We start from the raw sequence: 13055 nt of genomic DNA, 5'->3' as shown, positions 1-13055 counted from the left end.
TATACTGCATCAGGACAAACAAACCATGACTTATCTTTCACAATTTATGCACTTGATTTCTTGTAATATGACAGTGTCTTTATATTTCTACTGTGTGCTCCCCTTTCCTTTTTCTTATATTACCTTAAAGGCTGGGTCAGTAACTTGTAATCATGATAATATTAATAATTCTCAACCCAAGGCCCAGTGTAGAGCCTCAGGATACCTCCTCTCTAACAGGTGAGGACTCAGCAATTCAGGGAGAGAGCCACCTTGCTTGGGGACACACAGCTAGCCAGCGGCTGAAGCCCCAGTGGGACACAGTTGTCTTGATGCACAGTTCAGGAGCCTTTGCATTGCATCAGCCCTTTTGCAAATCAAAATTTTGTTTTAATCTATAAACTATGGGTAGTATACAGAATGAAATGAAAAGATGGTTTGCTATAGTGACATAACTCATTTGTGGGTGCCACCTTATCTGTAAGGGTAGGGGGAGTTTTCAGAGGCCTTTTCAGAGGTCAGATTTGATGATGATTTGAGGTTATCCAGCTAATCTGCATCTCCCAGAAGGCTTAGAAGGCCACTCCCCATCTTTTGGGGCCTTTGGAGCCAAGTGATGTTGGACGGTTGGGGACATTGTGCTAACCAGAAGCAGCCGTCTGACCCGTACATGCCCTGCCCATGCTCTGTCACAGCTGGAGGATGAATGTGACCCAACCGACATCTGATTGGTGACAACCAGCCCCCTCAGCATCAGAGCCTCAAACTAGCAATAAGCTCATGGCTTTATCCAAAGTCCCTGAACAATCTGCTAGCTGGTGGTGCTGGAGCCGCAATAGCAGGGGAAGAGGATTTACAGGGGGCTGACTCAGGGAATTAAGCTTGGCTTTTCAAAGAAATGAGGCAGAATCAATTAAGGATGTGGGCAATTGAGGCAAAAGGGAGACGTTCGTGCTTGGTGGTAGAAAATCAGAAAGAACTGGACCAGCAGCTATAAGCAAAGGCAATGACAGAAACAGCCCACGTCAATAACATGGGAAAGACAAGAAGGAAGCCAGCGATGGGAAACTATCTGAATCCCCCACCAAATTACTTTGTGAAATCAATCTTTAACAAGGCCATTGCAGAGAGGTGGGCGGAATGGACAGGCAGGAAGTAATGATGGCCGTGGGGCTACAGCTCTTGCTCAGAGGCCACTCTGACAACCACTCAGGAATAAATCAGCAACAGTGGATTACACGTCTTCAGTTATTAAGGAATTAGCTAATGAATTTACCAAACTTCCGCCAGTTTTAAAGGTAAAAAGAAATAAGAAACTGATGCATGGATAGGCTACTGATCTTTAAAGCAAAAGCTAAAGGGATTCAGGAAACGGTTAGCTATTCTTCCATGTCCCTGGCAGTGTAAGGAATTTTGTACGTGGTAATTGCCAGGTTGAAACTAACTTTAAATGATGCAAAATGTTGGGATGTGTTTTAATGATCCGCTGTACGCCAGGATAGGGCCATTGTTAAGTATCTGGACCAGGCACAAAGCTGACAGTTTCACTCAAGCTAAGTGTCAGTTTCCTGAGTCTATGTGGGCCAGCATGGTCTGTAGGAAAGCTCCACAGAGAAAAGCACTCCCATACTCAGGGAAGGTTAAAAAATACACACCCCAAATCAGGTTAGCAAACCCCAAACTGCACATTCTCGTTTGGTCTTATAGTCCTGCCAAGTAGGTAACATAGTCCTCAACACACAGATGAGAAAACAGGCTGCAGGAGGTTAAGCACCTCATGAAAAAGAAGAAAACTAATACAGGGTAAATTAAGGACTGGAGCCCAGGTCTTTTTGGCTTTAACCCTGGCACTCCTACAGCATGCTAGAATGCTTGTGCCGGATAAAGGAGGACACCTCACTAGCGAGTAAACCCAGGCCTTTTTGGCTTTGAATCTGATACTCCTTCTACAGTATGCTAGAAAGCTCATCGTGGACAAAGAAGGATGTACCCTGTAACTTACAAAAAAAAAACACACACACACACAAGTGTTTTCAAATTTGCAAAATCAGATGAAAAAAAAAATCACATTCTGAAAGCAGCTAGGCAAAAATAAAGCTGAAAACTGACTGGTGGTTATTTCATTATTTAAAAAGAGAATAAGGCCCATTTCACAGAAATCTGCTAGGAATATCCTACCATTTCCTGTCATTCTAGTATATAAATGTCTATTGGCGGTCTCCTGGGTGTAGGATTCTGAGACGGATATGCATTAGGGAAGCAGAATGAGAGAGAGCTAAAAACACATACAGACCTAGAAAACCTATAAGATGGATCAGAAGAAATGCGCATGGGGCATGCCTGTATGCATAGACCTGAGTCGGGAAAGGAAAACGACACCATGTTAACACTGTCAGCTGCAAGTGGTGAGATTCGGAGTAATAATTTCTTCCCTTCACTGTAGTGCATTTTATAAATCGTCTACAAGAAATAGTATTTTTTAAATCTAAAAATGTTATTAAATAGAAGCATAAGGCAATGTATGAGTGGGCATACAGGTGTGCCGAGGACATGTGGGGAGGGGAAGGTGGTGGGGCCCTCCTGGAGTGGGGCCCTCCTGGCGTGGGGCCCGGGGCGGGAGGCATGAGGAACAGGGCAGGTGCACAGGAGGAGATGGAAGTGCCCAGTATCACAGCATGCAGGGCTGGAAAGGTGGTTGAGATCAGAGTTTGGAAGACTTTGGGGGACAGTGTGAACCTTTAGTCGTGTTCAGGACCCCAGGGTGAGAGGAACCTGGGCATGGAGGCCGGTGAGGATCCAGGTTCCTGCGGAGGCGCCCAGGCAGATGGGGGCTCCTATGTGTGGGATGGGGAGTGGCAGGAGGAATGGAGGGGTGCAGAGGGCTGCTCTGAGGAGTGGGTGGGGAGCGGCCAGGGTGTCATCCTCTGCACCCTGACCTGTCCTGGTTGCCCCTGGTGCTGTGGCCTCAGGGATGGGCCTTGGAAGTGAGGAAAGGGAAGAGCAGGGAGTGGAACAGGAGGGCTGGAGCAACAGGCGGCCAGGTACATGCCTGGGGCTGGCAGTGGGGATGGGGTGGGAACAGTACAATGGGGCTCAGGTCAGGAATAGGCTGCATGTTCCTGGTGCCTGGCAGCTGCCCGCCTGTGGACTCACTGTTCCTTATATTTGGTTTGATGAATTGTCACCTGCAGTCCTGGTGGGCTGACATCTGGGTGGCTGAGAAGACCTACTTCCAGAGGCCTGGAGAGAAGTAGGCAGCCATTCACCACCTCCTGGGGAGGGGCGCTGAGCCAAGGGCTAGCTGATCATTTCCTGGAGGGATCAGCAGACCTCAGAGAGCCGGCACAGGATGCTGGGGGTGGGGGGTCAGCAGGCCTCCTCCACCCCCGAGCCTGTCCTGAGTCACTGGGAACCATAAACGGCCCATTCTCCTGCTCAGGCCAGAGCTGTCTCCAACCCTGGCAACCTGGCCACATGCTCACTTCCCAGAGTGCTGAAAATGGAGCCCAAAGGCTCTGAGAGGAGCTGCCTCCTACTTATTCAGCTTTCCAACTGACAAATCTTTTCAGCTGGGAGGTCTTTAGTCTCCCCCGAGAGTGGCCTTTCACAGCCCCTTGGCGTCCGCAGCCACTGTCCTCTCGTTCCCAGGCCTGTCGTTCTTTTAACCTTCAGCTGCACAGAGATGGGAGAAGGCGGAAAAAGGGCTTTTTATAACCAAATTATCTCTGTGCATTCATCTGCCATTATGTTAATGCATCGCGAAGCCCGGCAGATGGTACAAAGTCAATTATGCTGGTGTTAAAAAGGGAGAGATTGACCTTTTCAAGACTCACTTGGATTCCAGAGCAGAGTTTGCAAACTCAGGTTTCAGGCCTGGCATGCGGGCAAAGGTACACAACGCTTCAGAAGGGGGAGAGGGATAGGGTCTGGGGGTCAGCTCCTGCCTCTCCTACCTGCACATCCTCTCAAAGAGGCCAGCATAGCCGTCGCAGTTGGTCTTCTGACTGCGCAGGATGTCGGTGGGTTTGAAGGCCTGGCGGTCCTTCTCCTGGGCAGCAGCCATGTCATACTCTGGAGGGCAGAGGAGGGGCCGTGAGGAATCAGGGCCTGGGAGGTGGTGATCACCGGGGTGGAGGTGAGAGGAGGCCCTCTCCCTGCCCCAGGAAACCATGGCGGGCTGAATGGAAGCAGGGCCCTGGCCCTAGTGAGATTTGGGACCTGTCACCTCTTGTGCAGGTGGCAAGAGGAAGAGAAGGCCTAGGCAGAGTGGGCTACCTGGCCCTTCAGGCCTCTGAGGAGAGTTTGGGAGGGGGAGGGACCAAGACAATGCCGGGGTGGGGTCTGTCTCCAATTGTCCCCATCACATAGCTCTGCACGCAATTCCAGTGAAACTGTGCAGGCAGCCCCAAGCCAAGGCCTCACGCTGGCCCATGGGGCACAGTGAGCTGTGGTTAAAGCTCACCCCCAAGTAGAGAAGGTGGCTCTCTCACAGCCTATCACTTCACTAACAAAGGAGTGTGGGGACTGGGAAGAGAGCAAGAGGCCTGTGGTGAGGCCCTGAGGCTGGAGTCACCGTAGCCATTGAGTGTCCAATGGGACCATGTGTGTATGTGTCGGTGTGGGGGTGGGAGCAGTAAATAAAGTCCTAACAAGTGTTCTGTTTCTGATCCTGTCCCTTTAAGGTACAAATGGAGCCAACAGGGTTGGGTTGGGAGCAGGTGGCCCTAGGCCCTCTGTCCAGACCTCCTACCTGTACCAGGTGAGCTCATCCTCTAAGCTGCATGCCTAACTGTTGCACCACAAGGACAAAGGAAACGCCCAGTGCCAGCAGGTCAGGAAAGGCCCTGCTGGTCTTTATGTCAAAGGACTAGGAGTCCACCCCACAACTTGGCCCTCCATCACCTCGCTTGTGTTTGCAAGTCAGCAAGGGGCAGCAGCCCCTTAGCAACCATCTCCGTGCCTTGGCTTGACCTGGTGAGCTTCTAAGGCTGTCCTGTGGAGAGCTGTGGGTAGCTGTGCAGGCCCAAATCCCCTCCAGTGGCTCTGAGAACCCTGGAGGCTGGGCTGGGACCTGCGGTGGATGTCACCAGTATGGGAGCAGGAAGAGGAGAGCCTGCCCTTCCTGGCGCTGGTGAAACTTCTGGTGTAGTAATAACTTTTCAAACAGCTGCAACTTCTCCTCAACCAATGCCCATCCTTCTTGGAGATGCCCTTCTGTTCTGGACTCCCATCTTTGTGGAGTAGGTTTAGTCTGAGGCCAGGACTGAGGGAAGGATTCTGCTGGGTGGCCTCAACTCTGGCCACTGGCTGTGGGCAGAGGGCCATGTGGGATCTCCTCCCATCCCCAACCAACCTTCATGGAGACTGTTAGCAGACAGTGAATTTTACCCTCCTTGGTTGGTCTTTGGTTACTCAGTCCAGCCATCTGCATCCCCCTCCCCTACCTTCCCTCTCACTCCACACACACTGATGATGGGATGGGAGGAGAGGCCCCCAGGAAATGGCAGCAGGGGGTTCCAGAGCAAGTGACGCCACAGGTGGGCCTACCTATGTGATGGCAGATCCAGATCCAGATGGCACGGACCCTTTCCAAGTCACTGTGGGCCTCCTGGAGCAGGTCAGTCACCAGCTCGTCCAGGCCACTCTTGGCTGTCACCTGGGGAGCAGGAGGGTGTGCTGTATCAGGGCCTGGAGGGGGCTTTGTGGGGCCCAGCACCCTGCACCTGCAGCCAGAGCTGCTTCTCCTCCAGGCAGAGAAGTAGTAGGAGAGGTCCAGAAGGATGAAGGCTGGCTGAGGGCAAATAGGGAGGAGAAGAGGGGTAGGGCAGGGCAAGTGGTGCTGACCAGTGGAAACACAGGCCCTGGAGCTTCCACAACTTTTCTCTGTAGATCCTGGGGCCAGCCACATGGACATCTGGGCAGCTGCAGCCCCTAGTCATGGTCAATATGACCAAAACCAATCTATAGATTTCATATCATCAGAACCCTAATAGCTTTTTTTGCTGAAATTGTAAAGCTAGTCCTCAAATTCCTATGGATTTGCAAGGAGTTCTCATAACAATTTTGAAAAAAGTTGAAGGGCTCACTTCTCAATTTCAAAAAACTTACTATAAAGCTATAGTAATCAAAACAGTTTGGTACTGGCATATGGATTATATAGACCAACAGAACTGAGTTCAGAAATAGACTCATGCATCTATGGCCAACTGATTTTTGACAATGTTGCCAAGTCCATTTAGTGGGAAAAGAATAGTCTCTAACAAATGGCGCAGAAACAATCGGATTTCCACATGCAAAAGAATGAAGTTGGATCTCTATTTTACACCATATACAAAAATCAACTCAAAATGGATCATTGATCCAAATATAAGAGCTTAAGCCATAAAAATCTTAATAGAAAACACTAAGGTAAATCTTCATGATCTTGGATTTGGCAATGGATTCTTAGATATGACAACAAAGGCACATGCAACAAAAGAAAAAATAGATAAACTGGAGTTCATTAAAATAAAAAAATTTGTGCATTAAAGGATACTATTAAGAGAGTGAAAAGACATCTTACAGAATGGGAAAAATCATGTATCTGATAAGGGTTAAATGACAAAATGTATAAATAACTCCTACAACTCAACCACAAAAATTCAAATAACCAAAAATGGACAAAGGACTTGAATAGACATTTCTCCAAAGAAGATACACAAATGGCCAATAAGCACATGAAAAAAATATTCAACATCATTAGTCATGCATGAGAGGAATGCAAATCAAAACCATAATGAGATACCATTTCGTATCTCCAAGGATGGCTATTAAAAATAAATTCAGAAGATAACAAGTGTTGGCAGGAATGTGGAGGAATTTGAGCTCTCATACATTGCTGGTGGGAATGTAAAATGGTGCAGGTGCTGTGAACAACACTTGGGCAGTTTCTCAAAAAGTTAAATGTAGAATTACCATATGATCCAGCAATTCCAGTCCATGGTATATACCCCCAAAAACTAAACGCAGGGACTCAAACAGATACTTGTTCACCAATGTTCATTGCAGCACGATTCACAATAGCCAAAAGGTGGAAACAACTGCAGCGTCCATCCATGGAAGAATGGATAAACAAAATGTGGTATATACATACAATGGAATATTGTTCAACCTTATAAAGAAGCAATTAAGTTCTGTAGATACCACAACACGGAGGAACCTTGAAAACATGATGGTGAATGAAATAAGCCAGACACAAAAGGACAAATACTGTATCATTTCACTTAAATGAAATATTTAGACTAGGCAAATTCAGACAGTAAGCAGAGGTTGCCAGGGGCTGTGGGAGGAGAATCAGAAGTCATTGCTTAGTGGCTGCAGAGTTTCTCTTTGGGTGATGAGTGTATTTTGGAAATAGATAGTGGTGATGGTTGTACAACTTTGGGGATATAATTCATGCCAGTGAATTGTACCCTTAAAAATGACTAAAATGGCAAATTTAAGTTATACATGTTTTACCAGGATAGTAACAAAGAGACAAATTAGCTCTTTCCACAGGGGTCCCAGGAGGAGACAGGCTGGGGCTGCTGGAGAGGCAGCCCTGACCGTGCTGGATCTTTGTAGAGAAGCCCGGCACGGCCCCACACTGGTGCCACGCTCCCCTCCACCCACCTCCAGGGTACTCCGGGACACCTGGAATGACCCTTCAGTGGCATAGGGACTCCAGGGCCCCACCCGCTGACCGTGCCTAGCACATTGGCGCTCTGACCTCAGGATACCTCCAGGACACCCATTACCCACTATCCTAGCTGCCTCCTGCTTCATCTTCTATGTGCAGCTCCAACTCCACTGTCTTTGTCCTTGTCTTCCCAGGGCTTAGAACGGTGCCCGACATCGCAGGTCTGCATCACAATCTGGGGGCCTGACTTAACCCTACATTTCAGCGCTGTGGCTTCTGGCTCTTCACCTCCCTGAGCCCATCTACCCCTGCTCTGTGGCTGGGTCTCTGGCCTTTCTGGGCTCCTGGGAGCGCTCACTGAGCCTGGCTGGCAGCCTGTCCCATCCCTTCTGGTGGCCTTTACAAAGTGCCCTGCTTTTCTCAGACTCTGGACACCTCTGCACTCCCTCACTCTCGGCAGTCTCACTAATGAGCCCTCATCCTCCCTCCTGCTTCAGCCACGTGTGATTTGCTTTGGTCCTGCCCTCCTCCCCTCCTTTGCTCTGTCTCCTCCTCAGCCCTGGTCACTCCAGCTGCCCCTCCTGCATGCCCTGTGGGGCTCCTGTGCACTCCCTACTCCTCCCCCCTGCTTGTTCTAGGAGTCTGTCTGACCTTCCAGCCTCCTCTGGGCTGGCCCTTCAGAGGCAAGAGGCGCTGCAATGTTGGAGTAGCAGAAAGGAGTCTGTCTGGATCTCACTCGAACAGATGGTGCAGCTCTTGCTGGTGCCCACGCCTGCCCCAGGGAGCACCCCCAACTCCCAGCCTGCCAGGACCTGTCCTCGCCTTGCCCCAGCCTCTTTGGTGGCTCCAGGCCCAATGGGCTCCCATCACCCTCCCCAGTATGACTCCCATCCTATGGTCTCAGCTCTTCATGGATTCTGGTGACTCCCAATCAGTGTTTCCCACCCAGACCTCTCCAGGCTCAAATATACAGAAGACAGGTGGGCATTTCCCCTGGATATGCCACAGACACTAGAGCTCCTCATACCTTAAACACACTTGTCATCCCCTAAAACCTGCTTCTCATGGTGACGCACTCCCTGGCCTCCCCCCATGACTCAACCCAGCCATCTGGGAGCCTCCCACCCACTCCATGCACACTGGTGACGGGTCCTTACCCTTTCCCTCCAGCCCAGGATTGGCCTTTCCACTACTCCCTGTCCTCTGTCCCTGCTTAAAACAGGTCATGTCTTCTGCCAGGATAGCTGGATGTCCCTGACTAATGTCCTTGCCTCTAACCTGACTTTCTTGAGCCATGCATCTGTCTATTCACTCATCATCTCAGCAAGGTTCCTGAGCACCTGCTATGTGCCAACCATGGGGTTGTTTTTCTAATACTGCTTACTGTCCTCGGAGGGCTCACTCTGGTTCCAGGAAAGGGTCCAGCACCTTGGCCCTCTGATCAGACTCTGAGCGGAGCTCCTGCTTGGCCCCCAGGACCACCATGTCTCCCTACTACTGAGCAATTCAGCCGCCCTCCCACCCCACACCTGGCATGCCCAGGCCCAGAGGCATGGGGAGGCTGGCAGCTTACATCCTCCAGAGGTGAGTGTGGTCACAGTGGCTTTGACCGTCTGCATGCATGGTCCTCCACTCACTCTCCCTCCCTTCCTCCACGGGCTGGGGGCTGCAAGTCTCAGCAGCAGCAGCAGCGCCCAAGGGGAAAGGGGGAGGGCAGGGGCAGGCTGGCCGGGCACCTGCCAGGAAGAGCTCCAGGTGTGTAGCCTGGGGTGGGAGCACAAGGACCGTGGGTGGGGTGGGCGATAAAGTAGCCTCTGGTCCTGGGCAGGGGTTTGCTGCCTGGAGCCTTCTGCTCTGTGAAAAGGCACTCCTGGGCCATCTGCCTTGGTGACTCAGGATATGCTCAGAAGGAGAGACGAGAGGCTCTGCTGCCTTAGGCTCTAAGCCATCTTGAGGGGCCCATGGCCAGAGGGCCCAGCTCTCCTACCTGTGAGGCATAGGTGTCCAGTTTCTCAAACTGCCGCAGGTCCAGGGGCATGGATTTCAGGCTGGACCGATCCCAGGGGTAGGCTAGAAACACAGGGAAGCTCAGTCAGCCCCTGAGACCCCTTGAGGAGGGCTGCCTGGCCCAGGCCATGCTGCCTCTTTGAGCAGCTGCGACCGTCGACCTTTAACACAATTCTCAAAGCCTAAAACACTGAGCCCAACACCTATATCTCCTGGAAGGTTCCCTGGCCAAATTAATTTGGGAATTATGGCAACTGCCATCATCCTCTTGGAGGTCTGCAGGGAACATAAGCCTCTCTGCAGACCCTGGGAAGTCAGCAGTAAGGAAACTGGCTGGACCTCAGGGGACTGGCAGTCCCAGACATATGGATGATGGAATCTGCTTCTCTCCACTGTTTAGTTTTCTGCAGATCCTGTTATTTTCCCCAGGAATCGGTGCTCTGTGGGCAGTGTGCAGGCAGTGCCGCTAGCCCCTGCAAGCTCAAGGAGGGAGGTCTGTGCCACGGCTGTGGCGCTGGGGTGCAGTGCCACGGAGCAGCCCAAGTGCGGGAGGAGGGCACTGCAGGGCCAGGCCAGCTGGGTCCCACAGGGAAGGCTGTTTGTCACCAGGACAGGCTTCCTGCCTTGCCATGGTCAGCTGGAGACTGGAGCACCCCTGCTGTATGGCAGTGTCCCGGTTACCGAGGGAGGCTGGGCCTCAGAGTCACTCCTCTATGGCCAGCCTCTCTCACAGGAAGCTTCCCGCCCAGAGACGGAGCCTTGAGTCAGGTTGCTGGGACAAAGACACGGGGAGGAGAAAAGACTCAAGGCCGATGCTGACCAGGGCCAGCAGCCACCCAGCCTGAAGTGGACTCGGACATTTAACAGGTTTCCACTCAGCATAGCTCTGCAAATGAGGTCTCCCTGCCCCCATTTAGAAGAAGGATGGCATTCCCAACAGGGGACTGAAAACCCTATTACTAGTTTTCCCCTTTCTTGGTTCCATTTTACAATATCTGAACATTAAAAATACATATGCCTCATTAAATCTATCTTCTGAGCAGATTATATAAGATCCAAATATTATTTTGCATAAATATATTTTAAATACCCATGTCATTAACTAAATAATTTTAAAGCAAGACAGTGGGAAGAAGTGCTGAACTGCATTGAGCCTGAGATGCCATCTGGTCTATGCTGAGGGGGAAACTGAGGCTGAGGGAAGGCAAATGAGGGGCAAAAGCTGGATTTCAACCCAGGTCATCTGCCACCCCACTCAGAGTTTCTTCCCCTGTCTCACTCTGCTTACTCACAGGCCTCCTACCTTAAATACATTTGGCATTCATTTCATTTAAAGTTAACAGAATTTGGAGTTCTGTTTTTAATATATTCCCCTTAATAGGCTGCCTTTTTATTGGTGGGGTTTATGCTTCAGCTTTGGGATGACATCTGGAGTATGAAATTTTTCCTTTTTTACCCATGGCACTTAATGTTAATCAATCATGACACTCTTCTCCCCCTGAACTCAGAGGTAGCCCCAGACTCTAAGCCCCTCGAAGTCATTGCCAATTGATTGGAGATTGGCCCATAAGGCTAAATCAATCTGGTCTCTTGGGAATGGCCTTGGAGAAGGCTCTGGGACTTACCATGGGCATCTTTCCCTCCAGGCTGCCGGGGTCTTGTGTTTCCATTTTTATCACCTTGTAAACCTACAATATCCCAAAGGTCAGAGGTAGAGACACTTCAGAAGAAACAGAAATATAAGCACTGATGATTCTCTGTGTGGTGGTCCATGCTTCTGACCCCTCCTCTTCACTCTTCTTTTTATATCCTCATTGCTCTTATCCCACCCACCACTGAACTGCTGCAGGAAGTTCTGCCATGAACCAGGTAGTGGATCACAAGAAAGGGAGCTGTGGTCCACAAACAGAGTTAGCAGTTGCTCGGACCCCAATACTTTGGATTATTCAGTGGGTCCTCCTGGAATGTACCCTCCTCTGGATTCTCCTCCCATCTTGGAACACAGCTGGCAATGCTGAAAGCACTAATGAATTCACTGCCAGATAATCCTAGAACAAGAACTGATCATGGATAAAAACAAAAATAAGGGGAGGGAAAAGCAATCTGTACAATGTTTGAAACCCAGAAAGGTCAGGTAATTATTATTATTATTTTTTTGAGACAGGGTCTTATTCTTTCACCTGGGGCTAGAGTTTGCAGTGGCATCATCATGGCTCACTGCAACATCAAATTCCTGGGCTCAAGCGATTCTCCTGCCTCAGCTTCCCAAGTGGCTGGGACTACAGGTGCACACTACCATGTCTGCCTAATTTTTTTATTTTGTGTAGAGATGGGTTTCACTGTTGTTCAGGATGGTCTTGAACTCCTGGTTTTGAGCAATCCTCCCATCTTGGTCTCCCAAAGTGCTAGGATTATAGCATGAGCCACTGCACCTGGCCAGATAACTATTAAATTATTCCTTGGGAGGATTAAAGGGCAACTGTATCCTATAAATTCAGGTCTGTTAAGGCAGAATGGTAGTCAATAGTTATTAGACTCCATGGGCAAAAAGAAAGGAATTTTTCTGCTGTGCCTGGCTTCCACCTGTTAATATATTTTTGATAGAATGATGGGGGTTCAAAACAGTAACTAGCATTTCTTGTGTACTTACTATGCCTGGCCTGGGTTTTATATTTACTATTTAACCTCACAAAAATCCTATGAGGAAGGTTTACATATTTTCTTCCTTTATAGATGAGAAAATAGAGCCCTGAAGAAGGGTTAAGCCACTTGCCCAAGATCACACAGCTGAAATATATGAACCCAGCCAGTCGACCCCTGAGCCTGCCCCCTCTCTGCTGGACTTCCCCCTGAGATCCTGACTCCTGAAGACTCCACGACTGGACAGGCTTGGAGGACTTTGGCTCACTGAGGGGACATGAAGAAGACTTGACCCTCCGCTGTTCTACAGCCTTTGCTCCTTGGCCTGCATTCCTTCTGAGCCCTCTATTTAGCCATGAGATGGACAGATGCAGGGAGAGGCAGAGAAGGGACTGGAGGAGACATCATGGTCCTGGACCTGGAATTCCATGTACTACACTGAGTGCAGCCAAATATGGTGGTTAAGATCACAGGCTTCAGAGTCCTGACCCACTTCCTAGCTGGGTGACTTGGCCAGTTATTTTACCTCTCTGAGACTTACTTTGCTGATACGAAAAGTGGGGATAATATCAGTATATGTCAGAGGGTTAAAAGTTGATAAATATAAAGTACTTAGTACTGTGTATGCCACTTTTTTAGACAGTCAACAAATGACGTCTAAAAACAAGAGCAAAAACACTCTTGTCATGACATGCATCTTCAGCTAAATGCCTGGTGTTGTTAGCCATGCCTAATTCCAGAGAGGCACAAAAACAGTGGTTGCTGGGTGTGG

At 49.7% G+C, this 13055-nt stretch overlaps 1 protein-coding gene across 1 annotated transcript in view; it reads right to left on the bottom strand.

The window, feature by feature from the left end:
* Window positions 1-13055, bottom strand: part of KY (kyphoscoliosis peptidase) — a 46746-nt gene that overhangs the window by 13521 nt on the left and 20170 nt on the right. Inside the window, exons 5-8 of the mRNA XM_012787779.3 lie at window positions 11269-11331; window positions 9624-9706; window positions 5527-5635; window positions 3933-4050 (exon numbers count right to left, since the gene is read on the bottom strand). Coding sequence (XP_012643233.1) covers window positions 3933-4050; window positions 5527-5635; window positions 9624-9706; window positions 11269-11331 — 373 coding nt within the window. The remainder of the gene's footprint in view (window positions 1-3932; window positions 4051-5526; window positions 5636-9623; window positions 9707-11268; window positions 11332-13055) is intronic.

This window comes from Microcebus murinus, chromosome 1 (assembly GCF_040939455.1).
Source record: "Microcebus murinus isolate Inina chromosome 1, M.murinus_Inina_mat1.0, whole genome shotgun sequence".
NCBI classification, from domain to species: domain Eukaryota; kingdom Metazoa; phylum Chordata; class Mammalia; order Primates; family Cheirogaleidae; genus Microcebus; species Microcebus murinus.
Note: the sequence above shows the minus strand (reverse complement) of the source record. Positions and strands in the feature narration are given on the sequence as shown.